At 37.8% G+C, this 16856-nt stretch overlaps 1 protein-coding gene across 6 annotated transcripts in view; it reads right to left on the bottom strand.

Annotated features, from left to right (window-relative positions):
• LOC307038666 (uncharacterized protein) overlaps positions 1-16856 on the bottom strand; it is a 35151-nt gene that overhangs the window by 2359 nt on the left and 15936 nt on the right. For 3 of the 6 annotated variants that reach the window (XR_013808051.1, XR_013808053.1, XR_013808054.1), the window contains 2 exons: positions 11918-12071; positions 3640-3835 (listed from right to left, as the gene is read on the bottom strand). Coding sequence is in view for 1 of the 6 variants with exons in the window: in XM_079680258.1 (XP_079536384.1) it covers positions 3768-3835 (68 nt within the window). In the remaining 5 variants the exon portion in view is untranslated. Of the gene's footprint in view, positions 1-3639; positions 3836-4342; positions 4636-11917; positions 12072-12704; positions 12833-16856 lie in introns of those variants that run through there. The other 3 variants (XR_013808052.1, XR_013808055.1, XM_079680258.1) reach the window with 3 other exon arrangements.

Below are 16856 nucleotides of genomic sequence, written 5' to 3' on the forward strand. Positions count from 1 at the left end.
CTTTTATTTTCTAATATTCAAGTGTGTAACCATGATCAACAAAAATAAATAAGGCATTATAGCAATTGTGTAGTTATCTCTGCTGATATTAGGAGCCACAACTCCAGCTAAATATAATATATATTTTAAAATGTATACAATGTCAGACGTTTACATTTAAAACCCCATTATCTTTTCCCTCTATTGCAACTTTGAAACTACATTTCTAATAACCAGGGGCTGAAAAATGACCTAGTTTGGAATCTGTGTTTTTTTTCGGTCTGTCTCGAACACTTAAAATAATAAATAATAAGTAAGTAAATAATCAGCTTTTGTTACTGATCAAATTATATTTTCAGTAATAACGTGTCAAAAAACCGGACTACAAGTAAAATGTGTGTGTGTGTACTTTGAGACATTATAATTAGATTGCTGTGATTCGTTTTTGTGTAACAAATACATGTCACATACCTGTGTGTGTGTGTGTGTGTGTGTGTGTGTGTGTGTGTGTGTGTGTGTGTGTGTGTGTGTGTGTGTGTGACTTCTGTCCATTTATACAGTTGCATTAGATCGTCTGTTACATGGTCCTTTTTATCTGTGTGTCCTGCAAAAACAAGACATCACAAATCTTTTGAATTCCTTGTGTCACTACACAGTGGACTTTTTATAACACGAATGCTCACACACACACACACACACACACACACACACACACACACACACACACACACACACACACACGTGGAGATTTACACTTTTAATATATAGTCGTTGTATGTTTAAATAATCGTCTCTCTCTGAATTTCATCTATAGGATGAAACACGGACACACACACACACACACACACACACACACACACACACACACACACACACACACACACAGATTCCCTGCTGTTACGAGTGTGTGTGACTTCCCACAGCCTGGTGTGTGTCATTTCAGATCATTTTCTGTACTTTACAACACATGTTATACCAATGTATCTTCTGCTTATTTAACTTACTCATCCTACCGACTGCACCTCACAGGGATCAGGAGTATGTGAACTAAACTTCCAAACCTCTTATTGCAGGTCTGTTATATTCGGTTTCCCGAACCTTAGCAATCAGAAGATTTGATCTAGAAACACCAGCCTTGGGAGACAAACTCTTGTTAAGACGCATGTATACACATTTAGGGGGAGATAATGAACACTCTGGGGTGAGGGTTCACGCAACAGATGTTACTTTGTGAGTATGGGATGTAGTGCTGGTTTTTGGAAGGGTTATTTTATCCTTAAATACAGGTGTGTTTTGTTCGTTTATATTTCCTAACACCTTAACAGACCTCCAATTTTATATTTAGGTCAATAAAACTCTTCCATCAGATATCAAATAAGCTTTTGATCCAATCGTTTTTTTAGTTTGAGTTTTGTATGTTATAATTAGGACCAGACAAACATTAAAATGTATTATAACACAACATATATAGTTACTGCTAGATTCAATAATTAAATATAATTGTCAGCTTATTTATGTTGTATGGTTTAATGTTTAAATAATTGACTCTCACTTTCATCTATTTACGATGGTACACGAACACACACATTTCCAGCCGTTACGAGTGTGTGTGACTTTTGCCAGACCGTTGTGACAATCTTTTGTAATTTACAAAACATTTGATACAATTAAACTTCTACTTATCAAACGGACTTACTAAGGAAACAGCCCTCAGACTTTAGGAGAGAAATCTCTTCCTCATCTCAGGAGGAATCCCCTGAAGCTGCGATGGTCCCACTTTCTGCTCATCAATAATATATATCTTTTTTAATGATCTGACAAAACCTCCAGATCCTGCAAAGCATCTTCGACTCAAATAAGACAAAACACTTTTCAAGGGTCTGTCTTAAATGTCACGTCATCGGGTGTTACATCGGGTGTGCTGTTTTCACCTTTTGCTTTTATTCCAAAACACTCCACAACTGAAATGGGAATGAAATCAACTTCTTTCATTCCTGAACAATTTGTGATTGATTTGATTAATACAATCCTCTTATACCCTGCTGCTCTCAAGTTGAGCTAAATGGTCAAAAAATCAAATATCTTGATGGGGTCTGATAAGTCCAAGGTACAAAAATGACCAGCTCGTGTCTCTGAATGCAGAAACGTTTTGCTTCAGCTGAGCTTAAACATTTCTATATTTAGCTGCATGATCTGGTCAAACATGTTTATAAACTGAAATGATTCATTTCCCTGTAATTGTGAGAGCTTTAGAGCCACCCTTCGATGCATAAGTGGGTCTTTTTGGACCCGGTGAGGTGGTTTTCTTGAAGTATCTTTGTAATTAAAAAATGTTATCAATTCATATTCCACCTATTCCTCAAAAAACATGTTTTAGATATCAAGCCATTCAAGTTTTAAATTTACATTTGATACATTTTAAGAAATTGTAGTTTTTGTATTACGACCCCAAGCTTCCATTAGTGGCTCTTTTTGGACCCGGTGAGGTGGTTTTCTCAGAGTATCTTTGTAATTACACTTTTTTTATCATTTCATATTCCGGCTATTCCTCAAAAAACATGTTTTGGATATCATGCCATTCACATTTTAAATTTTAAGAAATTGCAGTTTTTGTATTACGGCCCCAAGCTTCCATAAGTGGGTCAAAAATGACCCGCATGCATTTTATATGGACTCCTATGGGAAAACGTTTTTTTTTAAATGTAAAAAGAATGTCTAAAACTATAAATAGTGAAAAATGAAATATAAAATATTTCTAGTGTGAACCAAAATATAATACTAAATACTATACAAGTGATTTTTGTTAACCAAAATTGCATAAAAACACATATTATTCTAATACGGGTCCTTTTTGACCCACTTATGGAAGAGAGTAGGGGGCATCGAAGGGTTAGGGCCAACTCAGTGGACATTTTGAAACAACTGCTAAAGACACACCTTTTTAGATTAGCTTTTTATTAGCAACCCCCCAATTTAAATGTTCTTTTGGTCTCTATTATTTACCTACCTTTATATTGTTTTATTTATTTTATAGTTCTTAATCTTGTTATTTCTGTTGAACCTATATGTTCACTTAGTTTTATGGGGTTTGATATTGTTGCATCGACTCAGTTGTCTTGTGTCTTATCGGTCGGAGAGAAACCATTCTTTATTTTATTTTATTTGTATCACACCTTGTGTCTGTTACCCTGATCAAATGTTATATTTTGCTGCATGTACCTTTTAAAGTTCTTGTTGTTTGTTTTTAACTTGGGATGTGTCATTTTGTAAAGCACTTTACAGCTGCATGTGTTGTATGAAAAGTGCTGTATAAATAAAGCTGTATTATTATTATTATTATACTTCAACTTCCTGCTTGTCCTACCATCTAATTGTCTTACTTTTTCCACCTGCAGCTACACATAACTTATATAGACAAACTAAAGACTGATGTAATATAGCAATCACACCATAAACTTACATTTTTGTACAAATTAAATTAGTTAAACCCGAGCATTGGACATTTTTAACTTGAGTTTTTCCCTCTGCTAACATACAGTAAGTTCCTGAATTAACACTTTGCCATGTTTCAAATTTTTTATTTTTCATCTGCAATTATAAAGTCTATTTTCACGCGGAATAGGACCCATTCATATTTCAAAGTGACACTCGTTTACCTACCTACAGAGGATTGAGACGACTCTCAGTGGCTATAAGGACCAGCTCAAACCGGACGGACTTCCAGAGTGTCGGGTTGTGTTTCTGGGAATAAAGGTGTCGATTTATCCAAGCTTTCCCTCTCCGTCCAATTAGATGTCATTTTCTGCTTCTACTGCTGTGTTAGTTTCCTTTTTCTCCACCATCTGAGTCCTGAGTCCTGAGGACACATACAGATCAAAGAATAAGTAAAAAAACATGAACACTTTCAATCAAATTCTTCACAAACATTTCAAATGACAGGTCAAATCATAAGACATAATGTAGACTTGTGAAATTAGGTATTTACAATATATTACACACAAGTAGAATAAGAGAGAGTTCTTGTATTATACCGAGCTGTAAACAAAGCTCTGTTTCATTAGTGGCATGCATGCACACGTACACACATCGGGGTGCAACAAATGACTGAATCATCACCAAGATGTCATGGAAAAACACATGAAAGGTCACTGTACTGTAGTCAAACTGAGAGACATTCGTTTATTTAAATATCCTGAAGCAAACGTTTAACACATGCATGGAGTTGGGACCGTAAATAATCTAGAAACAGTGTGTGTATGTGTGTGTGTGTGTGTGTGTGTGTGTGTGTGTGTTTGTGTGTGTGTGTGCGTGCGTGCGTGCAGGTGACAGGGGTGAGACTCCTGTTTTTGGGCGGTACACACACCACATGATGTCCTGCTTCTATCCACCCTCCGGCCCTCGACACAGACTGCTCTCAATTTCTCTTTTTCTAAAGAATGATTCTGCATCTGCTGCCATGTTACGGTGAGACACACACACACACACACACACACACACACACACACACACACACACACACACACACACACACACACACACACACACACACACACACTTTCTCACATGGAAATACGTGGAGACTATGTCAGAAAAACACACAGCAAATTATTTGGTACCTTATTTATTTGTAAACATCTGTGAAAAACTAATATAAACACGTTTCCTTTTGACACTTCATATCTACACTGTAATATCATTTGTACACACAGTACGGACCATCACCCATCTAAACAGACATCTTTTTAGAGTAGCTTTTTATTAGCAACCCCCCACTTTAAATGTTCTTTTAGTCTTTATTATTTACCTACCTTTATTTTGGTTAATTTATTTAACAAGTCTTAATCTTTCTATTTGTATTTCTGTGGACCCTATATGTTCACTTAGTTCTATGGGGTTTGATATTTGATATTGTTGCATCGACTCAGTTTTCTTGTGTCTTATCTGTCAGAGAGAAACCATTCTTTATTTTATTTGTGTCATCACATTTGACCTCCTTGTGTCTGTTAACCTGATCAAATGTTACATTTTGCTGCATGCACCTTTTAAAGTTCTTAACAAATAATCTGAGGGGAAGTTCTTGTGATGTGTCATTTTGAACCATCAGAGCAAGACATAATCTACTTCCTAGGAAATTAAAAACACTGTTGGTCGACAGAGAGGGTGGGTATCATCTGAGAGGAAATCTACATTTGAAACAACTCAAGGTCAGAAACACTCTGAGAAGTATGAGTAGAACAATCTGTGGGGGGATTTCATGGAATGGTTTGGAGCAGGAGTTCAAACAAAGCACAAGCATCATTCAGTTTAAAAGGATGTACAGAAACACTTTTTGGGAAAACTATGAGAATGAAGAAAGGTGATTGAAGATGAGGAATTATTGTATATGTATAAATGTAAATGTAAATAACTTGCAGAATGATTTAAAGGACAATCATTGATCAAGTAAGGGGTGGGAATTAATAAGCATTTGCTTCCTCCTGCTCCCTTTCGGACACACATGATTTTTAAAAATGATTATTAATATGAAGACTTTTTTTGTTGAATATATAAATATGATCATGAATGTGGATAAATACTGTATTTTAATAATACGGTATTCTGTTTTTCACATTTTTCATTTGTTATTTTTTTAATCTGTTCGAAATAAAGATTGAAATGAAATGACTTTGAGCTGCATGTGTTGTATGAAAACTGCTATATAAATAAAGATTTATTATTATTATTATTATTATTATTTCTATCACAAAACGAGTATTACTGCCCAGTAAACGTATTTGTATGTATTGTTTTTGTTTAATCTTTAAAACTGGTATTTTGGTGTCTTATTCTGCTTTCCATTTTCCTGTTCATGACACAAAATAAATCCCTTAAATATCTAATTTCCTAAAATCAGTTTCTGGTTAACTTCTAACATGTTGTTACTTAAATCATATAGAAATGATATTATATCATTCCTATATATTTCCTTTTTCATACATATTTTATATCGGACGCGAGATAAGTGTGTCTGTGTTTGGGGTTCGGTTATTATTTAAGTTATTTTCACTTGTTTACCGTTTTTCTTATCTTATACCTTTTTTAACATTTTATCCATCACACTCTTCTGTGCATATTATTTGGTGCTCTTAGCCGAACACATTGAGTTCACATAACCTCAAACATGTCCTCAAACATGTCCTACATATACATATTTGCACTGCAGTCTGAAAAAAGGCGTTCATTTCACAGAACAAGGTGAGGTACTCTGTCCTATGGGTTTCCCTCCATCTTCCTCTCCTCTTTCTACACCATTCATCGTCTAAAACGCCATCAGATTGAACTTCTCAGAGTTTGACATGAACACTGAGAGAGTCTACAGTCAGCCATTTTCTGTCAGACATCAGGAGGCTACATTTCATCTCCTTCACTTGACTGAGGCTGCTTATAGAAGGAGGCCTTTTGCCACCAGAGGTGATGATTAACAGCTCGAAGGATTCAGGCAGGAGGATTTGGGGAGGCGTGTGGCGCAGTGGGCTAGTGCGTTGGACAAAACTAATATAAACACGTTACCTTTTGACACTTCATATCTAGACTGTAATATCATTTGTACACACAGTACGGACCATCACCCATCTTAACACACATCTTTTTAGATTAGCTTTTTATTAGCAACCCCCCACTTTAAATATTCTGTTAGTCTTTATTATTTACCTACCTTTATATTGGTTTATCTATTTTCCAAGTCTTAATCTTTCTATTTGTATTTCTGTTGACCCTATATGTTCACTTAGTTCTATGGGGTTTGATATTTGATATTGTTGCATCGACTCAGTTTTCTGGTGTCTTATCTGTCAGAGAGAAACCATTCTTTATTTTATTTGTGTCATCACATTTGACCTCCTTGTGTCTGTTAACCTGATCAAATGTTACATTTTGCTGCATGCACCTTTTAAAGTTCTTAACAAATAATCTGAGGGGAAGTTCTTGTGATGTGTCATTTTGAACCATCAGAGCAAGACATAATCTACTTCCTAGGAAATTAAAAACACTGTTCGTAGACAGAGAGGGTGGGTATCATCTGAGAGGAAATCTACATTTGAAACAACTCATTTTGAAACGCACTTTGAGCTGCATGTGTTGTATGAAAAGTGCTATATAAATAAAGCTTTATTATATTATTATTATTATTATTTCAGTCACACAAACGAGTATTACTGCCCAGTAAACGTATTTGTAAGTATTGTTTTTGTTTAATCTTTAAAACTGGTATTTTGGTGTCTTATTCTGCTTTCCATTTTCCTGTTCATGACACAAAATACATCCCTTAAATATCTAATTTCCTAAAATCAGTTTCTGATTAACTTCTAACATGTTGTCACTTAAATCATATAGAATTGATATTATATAAGTCCTATATATTTCCTTTTTCATGAAAAAATCATAAATATTTTATATGCTATATAAATAAAATTGCCTTGCCTTATTGCAATTCAGATATGATTCACCATATCAGAGAGATTGATAATTTTGTTAACGTTTTTCTCGTGATCAACGGAACATATATGAAATTACTTTTGACAGAGATCAGTTTTTCTAAATAGTGGTTAACAACTTTCTCCTTGATCTTTAAGTTTATTTCTTTGGCACCGCTCTATGAACAGAAGAAAGGACCTAAAACAAAATAAAAAGGCAGAAAAGGTTTAAAGGCTTTTTTCAGTTTCAGTTCAGCAAAATGCATTTTCAAATGTAACTATGCTTCTAGGTTGGAAATGTACACATTACTTTAATCTTCTTAGGATCCTTGAGAAAAATATCTTTAATGTACAGCATGCAGTATTAAAAATAAATGTGTTGACATGAGTTTAGGAAAATCAACAGTAGAGTTATCAAAGTGCTCTAAGCTGAACTGTTTCAGCTGTTTGATTAGAAATAAGAAAATAAAGAGCTGAACATTGGTAAAGGAAATGTTGTTCTTTGGAGTTAATAATTCCAAAACATGGTGGAAGTTTAATTTCCACTTTGATTACAATTATGAATAATGACATTTGGGTTTTCATAATGTTTATTCATCTGTGTCTGCGTTCATATACATCGGGAAATTAAAGTGGGAGAGGGGGAGAGAAAGTGGAAAGCTTGATGTATTAACAACTGTAAAGTGCATGTGTGTGCATTGCCTCTGTGTGTGTGTGTGTGTGTGTGTGTGTGTGTGTGTGTGTGTGTGTGTGTGTGTGTGTGTGTGTGTGTGTGTGTGTGTGTGTGTGTGTGTGTGATAGAGAATGTGTGTGTGTGTGTGTGTGTGTGTGTGTGTGTGTGTGTGTGTGTGTGTGTGTGTGTGAGATAGAGAATATATGTGTGTGTGTGTGTGTGTGTGTGTGTGTGTGTGTGTGCGTGCGTGCGTGCGTGCATGTGTGCGTGCGTGCGTGCGTGCGTGCGTGCGTGCGTGTGTGTGTGTGTGCGGGGGGAAAACGGTACAGAGACATCAAGAAAAAGAGAAAGTGTGAGAGTGAGTCGTGTCAGTTCGAGTGCGTCACTCGTACGAGTGAGAATTAATTGTGAATTTTTGTATTCCTGAAATATACAAGTGTTGTAGGTGTGTGTCTGTGTGTGTGTGTGTGTGTGTGTGTGTGTGTGTGTGTGTGTGTGTGTGTGTGTGTGTGTGTGTGTGTGTGTCTGTGTGTGTGTGTGTGTGTGTGTGTGTGTGTGTGTGTGTGTGTGTGTGTGTGTCTGAGTGTATCTGCATGTATACACACATGTTTCAGTATAAATCTGTGTGTGAGTTTGCCAGTCTTTTAACTTTCAACATGATGAACAAAGTTTGTTGAATAAACCGCTCTTGTTTCTGAAAGATGCTGAAAATTCAACAAATATAATGTAAAAATATGAATGAAGGCATAATATTTAGAGTTCAAGCTGTTATTTATTGTTTGAATTCAAGACATTAATAAATACAATTAAAGTCAAATAAAACAACTTTATTAAAAGTGTTTGTCCCATCAAGTCACTGAAATAAAACTGAATAAATGATAACGAGTTGCACACATAGTTGTGAATACAGCACAATATGTGTGTGTGTGTGTGTGTGTGTGTGTGTGTGTGTGTGTGTGTGTGTGTGTGTTCCTTCGTCAGAGGCCAAAGAGTTACCGTCCCTGCCTTCCTTCCTATTTCCTGAATCACCACCACCTATTAGGCGAGTCGGATGGTGTGTGTGTGTGTGTGTGTGCGTGTGTGTGTGTGTGTGTGTGTGTGTGTGTGTGTGTGTGTGTGTGTGTGTGTGTGTGTGTGTGTGTGTGTGTGTGTGTGTGTGTGTGAGTGTGTAAACATTGTGTCTGATTCAAAATCATACACACTGCACACCTGGGGTAAAGTATAGTGAGGGTGGAGTCTGCAGGATGACGGGCCGTGTAGGCCAACATTCAAACTCACCTCGCACACACACTACTGAAAACATCTGGCCTTGCACACACACAACTGAAATACTCCTACATTCACTACTGAACACCTCGCGCACACACTACTGAAAATTAACCTCACACACACACAACTGAAAATTAACCTCACACACACACACACACACTATTGAAATACTCTCACATTCACTAGTGAACACCTCGCATACACAACTGAAAATTAAACCTCACACATGCAACTATAAATTAACCTCACTCACATACTACTGAAATACTCTCACATTCACTACTAAAACCTCACACACACACACACACACACACACACACACACACACACACACTCCTGAAAAACATTTGACTGAAAGGTTCTCAGTAGGGAATGTGCATGGGTTTCACCTATGTGTGTGAGGGGGTGTAACGGAAGTCATTGTAATGAAACGGAAGTACCAAACTGCTACTGCTCTCTCTGCTAGCTCTGTTAGCCCCGTTAGCTTCATTAGCTCCAGGCTGCTACAGGGGCTCAGCTGATACAGAGAACACAACTTGAACTCGGACGTGTTTGTTGTGTTGATGCCTTAGTTAGCTTGTTAGCTTATTGCAGCTGTGCATGTTGCTAGCGGGTGTGCATGTTTCTAGCGGGTTACTTGCTAGGCCACCTCACGAGCTGCGCCAGGTGATGTAAACAAGAAAACCTTGAGACCAGACCGCCTCTGTTTGTAGACCGCTCGGCCCGGGGTCCAGCCTATGGCTGCGATGCTGTTTCTCTATAAATCCATGCTGAATTCAACCTTCTGTTTTCGTTCTTCTTTAATGACGACTTGCAACAAGACGAGTATTATCGCCACCTACTGTATCACTGCAGCATTGTTCTTTGTTAGTTCCGTTTCATTGCAATGACTTCCGTTACAGCAAGAATCCCCTCACACACATAGGTGAAACACATGCCCATTCCCTACTGAGAACCTTTCAGTAAAATGTTTTCAGTTGCGTGTGTGTGTGGTTAATTTTCAGTAGTGTGTGTGCAAGGTGTTCAGTGGTGAATGTGAGAGTATTTCAGTAGTGTGTGTGCAAGGCCAGATGTTTTCAGTAGTGTGTGTGCGATGTTAGTTTGAATTTTGGCCTACATGGCCCCTCATATGCAGGACATCCTGGCCGAGAACCCGAACCCCTGATCCAGACTAACACGGCCTTTCAAACACCAGGTTAACACACACACACACACACACACACACACACACACACACACACACACACACACACACACACACACACACACACACACACACACACACACACACACACACACACACACACACTGTGACACACTAAGGTCGTGAAATATGATCACACCACACCACACCTCTTCACAATTTGGTGCAGAGCTCGGCAAAAAAAAAAGGCACATCTGCTTCAAACACTCAACTATTGTGTGATAAAAAAACATAAATCATTTAAAAAAAGAGAATCACCTGCTGAATCTGAATCCATTTTCCCAGCATCACATACGTTGTTTTCAAATGAGTTATAATATCCTTGTTTGAATCACCACAAAGACACAAGACAGATAAGATAACTGCATCCAGTCCTGCTGAATTGAAAATGCTCATGGGTAAGAACCTTTGTGTGTTTTAAGTTGTCCAGGATGCCAGAAAAACTTTTGGGGGATTTTGTTCCATTTCTCACTCGTGGTTGAACATAAAACTTGTAGACAGGAATCATTGAGTGGGATCTATTTCTAAGGATCACTGCAGTAGAAACAGTAAATACTGTACAATCTGCAAGTTAAATCAATTTGTTTTCAGATTCTCAATCGTGAATAAAACCTGCAAGATAAGTTATCAAATGTTTTCATGGCTTCACTTGACATCATATTAATTTGTGGTGAATCAAAAAGAGACCTTTTTAACTGATCATCTAACAAGGAATAGTTGTGTGTTATCAACGACTATTCTAAAAGTACATTTGAAAAGATATTGTATAACATTTCATCAGTTTGTTCCCATGCATCAAATAAATATGAGAGAATCCAATAAGGATAACATTTCCCGTCAGACAGATCCACTTTCATCATACCTGGTGATTTGAAAACAAACAAAAAAATAAATTAAAAAATGTAAAAGTGGAAATTATTTTGCAACTTTTGTGAGATTTAGTTTCCTGTATTCCCGTATCATCAACTTATCAACCCTAAAAATCCTTTAAACGTACCAAACACTGTGTCACTTATGCTGGGTAATTACAAATCTGAATTTGTTTTAATTGTATTTCTTGCCTTTACTGAGTCACAGCCTTTGCAATAAATAAAGAAATACCATCACACTTTCTCATAAACGACACAAAGTAGAACTAGGATTGAACATGGGTTCAGAAAAGGACAAGTGTATTTATTCTGTTTTTTTTAAAGTTGTCTTTCTGGTTTGTGTTTTGAGATTACCACAAACTGCTTTTAACATCTTTGTCACACTGCAGGTTCTACAACTAGTTTGATTCTGATAAACAAAAATGCTTTATAAAAGGTTGAGACTCAAGCCTCTTCTGCAGAGTGGATGTACCTGACTCCATGGTGGGGGAGGTTGAGGGGGGAGTCATGCACAGGTTGCAGAAAAGGAGAAGAAGGGGAGGAGACGGTGTAGACGAAGAAGAGGAGAATTCATCAGCTGGGTTTCAGTCAGTCAGTCAGGACTTCCCTGACGTCGGTCCTCACCTCTGAGAGGGAAAGAGAGAGGAGGATAAAGACAGGGTGAGAGGGGGGGAGACATATGAGAGCGGAGAAGAGACAACATCACAAGAGAGACGGAAACTTAGAGACAGGAGATGAGGCAAGCGACAAAGTCAAAGTATTGTGATGATATGTATGACGGACACCCGACTTGTAGGATAGTTTGGTCATTTTAAAGCTTTTTGAATACATTTCTACTTAGAAGCGTGTATTCTACTTTCAGAATCTACGTCCAGTGGAAGTGTAGGATCTATAGTTTGATTCATCAGTGAAACGTTGTGTATATCCTCCTGGGAACCGAGGGAAAAAAGTGTTTTCCAATCTACTTTACTTTTTATCTCCCACCTCTTTAGGGTTAAAAGAACATCTTACAATTTAGACTATTTTTATTATGTCCACTGTAGATTTGAGTTTGAAAAGACAGCCAAAATGAACAGATATGTAACGTACTATGGTTATAGAGTGATATTAATACAATAATACATTCACCTTTATTTAAAACATGAATAAGTAATTGATCTGATCATTGCTGTTTATTTGGTCTCTAAAAAATTAGTTTGGTTTTTGGTGAATCTTTCCAGATCTTCAAAGACCTGTACTCAATGTAGTGGGGAAAGTACCTCATTGACTCCAGTCGGCACGGGCTGTAGGGTCATCTTGACTAGATTTATGGATGTGTCTCCAGTTGACCATGCTCATAGAAACAAACTTGGCAGTCCTGAGGCAATTCTCATTTTTCACGGCTCCACTTAAAATAAAAAAGACAATAAGACAAACATGCTACTCTTGGCCCACCACATATTTTAACTATCACTATTGTATCGATATTTTCTTACACACCAATGTGACAGAAATGAAAAGCTAACATTAGGCTATACACAAACTACTTCACGGTCACATGACTTCACGTCACCACCGCTAAGCTAAATGTTGCTAATTTTCAGCGTGATGTCCTTTAGTAGTCTGATCCGCCACTTTTAAAGACTTACACTGACATTTGATGTCTTTTAACAAGAAGATAGTCTTTTTATATTAGCCACAGACCTTATTTCTTGCATCGAACCAACAAAGCATTTAAAAAAAACATCGACTTTCAAGACGAGGGAACCACAAAGTGTTAAATGCTATCTCACTTCTTGGTTTAGGACTCATTCCAGCACCACTGTTAAAACTATATTGGTATACAATAATCATTTGGCTTCCCCCCTTACACTTACTCGAGGATCCCCTAGGGGCCACGGACCCCCTGTTGAAGATTATTAGGCTCAGTCAAAGTCAAAGACAATGCAAAGAATGGAATGAACTGCAATGGAGCGCAGATACACAAACAAACACACACTTCCACGTCTTAGAAACAATGTAAAAGAAAGTGTGTGGATAAGCGGCAGTATGTTTTGCATCGTGTGTGTGTGTGTGTGTGTGTGTGTGTGTGTGTCATCTTGTGTGCAGGCCTACAGTTTGGTCGTATAAAACGTTGCTCAGCTAAAAATAAATTAAGGCCGAGAGAGAGAGAGAGAGGAGCGAAAAGCATTGTGCGCTGTGAGTCACGACCAGGAGTGGTAGTGACGATACAAACACACACACACACACACACACACACACACACACACACACACACACACACACACACACACACACACACACACACACACACACACACACACACACACACACACACACACACACACACACACACACACACACCAAAAAGCCAAAAAGGAGATAGACTTTAAATCCAGTCAAAAGTCTACAGAATCTTACAATTTGAATTCTTTACAGAAAATAAGTCCTTTCTATGTTTCCCCACAACATACTCTATACATCTTAACATGATTTATGACATATTATTTCCCAACATACAGAGGTAACCCAGTCAAAAGTAATACATAAACTATATTTTTAATCTCCAGAACATCGCCTTAGTCTTCCTGAATATACTTCCAAAATTAATAGAAAATACGAATGATATGACTCACACAAAAGGATGAGTCATATTTATTGCAACTGTTAATACCACAAGACGGTACACACGTTCAAACTATATTATTAAATGATTATATTAATATTACGTATTTAAACATTACATGAAAAGGAACAAAGGGCTAAAACACAAATTCTGTTTTGTCAAGAAAAAGGGAGAGAAGTTTAATTTAACAAATCACGTCTTGAGTGACAATTTGAGCTGTTAATGGTTTAGTAACTTAAACAGTTTGTGGGTCGATGCTAGGTGATGTTGTTTTCCTCTCTGACTAAAATCTCCACTCGCCCGAGGTTTGGTTAATGTCAAACTCACGAAAAATATGTTAAGCTATGTGACTAAAGCCCTCACTCCAAAGCTCCTTCTCCTCCCGTTTCCGAAGCACTCTGATTTAATGGGGAAATACCAATTGGATGAAAAACTAATTTATTACTCGGTTATTCCTGTTCTTTTGGACGGATCAATCTATTTCTGTCAGCATCCACGTCTCGTCATATTCTGCTTTCACGGGGTTTCCCTTTCCTGTTGTGTTATATCGGTTTTTGTGCATGTAAATGGTCTGCAAAAGCTTAAGTCCTAACGTTTCTCTCCCACACACTCCCCTCTGCCTGAAACGCCTCCATTGGACTCCTTTAACATAATGACATCACTGTGTAACACTCACACTTCTATTGGCTCACGCTCCAACCAACCCAGACCCACAAAAAAACATGTTGGTCCACAGCGTTCAGAAAAACCCTCTCAAATTATGACATGGCTACAAATGTTCCTTATAATTTCTAATGAACAGTGTCCATAGGCGCGTTCACACCAAGTACTTTTCCAACAAAGGTTCCTGAGAACTACGATTTAGTTGCGTTCACACCAAACAGTCCCAGGAACTAAATTAGTTCTAGAGAACCTTTTTTACCCCCTTTTCAGTCCCTGCTAGAGAGCAGGGACTTTCGTGGGAGAAAAAGGTTCCTGTGTCTGATTGGCTGGGCGGAATGCAAACCACGCCCCGTCAAACTCCCAAAAACTTTTGTGAAGCCGCCATTTTATTATCCTCTCATTGCATTATTAGCATTAGCATTAGCCCAGCGCAGAAACGCAGAGACTAACTTATGACAACACAAAATAAAACATGGGAGCGGTGGAGATGAGGAGGTGTCGGCGTTCTGGCCGTTTACTCGGAAGGCTTCAGTAGAAGCTGCTGGGAGTCCCAGCAGCTTCTACTGAAGCCAGTCCCCAACTCCGGGGACTTCCGGCCGGGGATTTTGGGCGGCAGTATACGCCGTGAAGTTGTTTGCGGCCTGCCAGTAAACCCAAAGCAGAAGAAGAAGAAGTGACGTCAGCGGCTTCATTTGCCTAATCCACCCCCAGGAACTAATTTCCGGTGTGAACACGATCTGTACTTAGTTCATGAGAACTAAAGAGTTCTCAGGAAACTTTGTGGGAAAAGTACTTGGTGTGAACGCGCCTCATGTCACGCCATCGTCAACTTTCCTGCTGTGAAAAAATATATATGACGGACACCCTACTTGTAGGATAGTTTGGTCATTTTAAGGCTTTTTGATTACATTTCTACTTAGAAGTGTGTATTCTACTTTCAGAATCTACGTCCAGTGGAAGTGTAGGATCTATAGTTTGGTTCATCAGTAAAACGTGGTGTATATCCTCCTGGGAACCGAGGACAAAAAGGGTTTTCCAATCTACTTTACTTTTTATTTCCCACCTCTTTTGGGTTAAAAGAACATCTTACAATTTAGACTATTTTTATTATGTCCACTGTAGATTTGAGTTTGAAAAGACAGCCAAAATGAACAGATAGACGATGGAACGTATTATGGTTATAGAGTGATATTAATACAATAATACATTCACCTTTATTTAAAACATAAATAAGTAATTGATCTGAACATTGCTGTTTATTTGGTCACTAAAAAACTAGTTTGGTTTTTGGTGAATCTTTCCAGATCTTCAAAGACCTGTAGTCAATGTAGTGGGAAAAGTACCTCATTGACTCCATTCGGCACAGGCTGTAGGGTCATCTTGACTAGATTTATGGATGTGGTCTCCAGTTGACCATGCTCATAGAAACAAACTTGGCATTCCTGAGGCACCCCCTGACATTTTGAGATCGCTACCTCTTTCCCCCTTTTCATTTCTATTGACCAGCGTGTCAAGTTATCGTCAACATGATACGACAACACACACTTTAACATTAGTAGAACATATTTCAGATGAACTCGACTACAAAGCAAATAAAGTATCAACTTCTTTCAAAGTATCCCCTTTAAACAGTTTTCACTTGATTTAGCTTGCACCGAGATTTACTGTAAGACAGAAAATAATGCTATTCCTCTCCCTACAAATATATTAAGTTACAAACTAAATTTAGTTAAACTGAATGAATTTTGAGACCGTTCTGGTGCCGGCATCAGCACCCTCTTCAATTCAAAAGACAAAAAAATGCTGAATGGTAGATATTCAGTCCAACATCTTGCAGAGGGAGCCAATAAGCAGTCAGTCCAGATGTGACGCGTTCACAGCCCAAAATATGGAGCCAAGCTAAAACAAATTGAGCCAACAAATCCTAATCAGAGACTTCAAGTTACCTCGTGAAACTTTAGTAGAAGTTCCTCTTGAGTTTGCTTCAAAGAAGATCAACCAACCATTGACGCCTCGTACCCTGTATCCAGTTCTCTTTAGATTAAAGGTTAAGGCCCAAAAAGTGAGGTTAAAATGAGTTATTCCTCAAAATTAGGGAACCTTTGTCGTCATGGAGACCATAACGGTTTTAGAAATGATTGTC

Source organism: Notothenia rossii, assembly GCF_949606895.1.
Source record: "Notothenia rossii genome assembly, chromosome: 5".
NCBI lineage: Eukaryota > Metazoa > Chordata > Actinopteri > Perciformes > Nototheniidae > Notothenia > Notothenia rossii.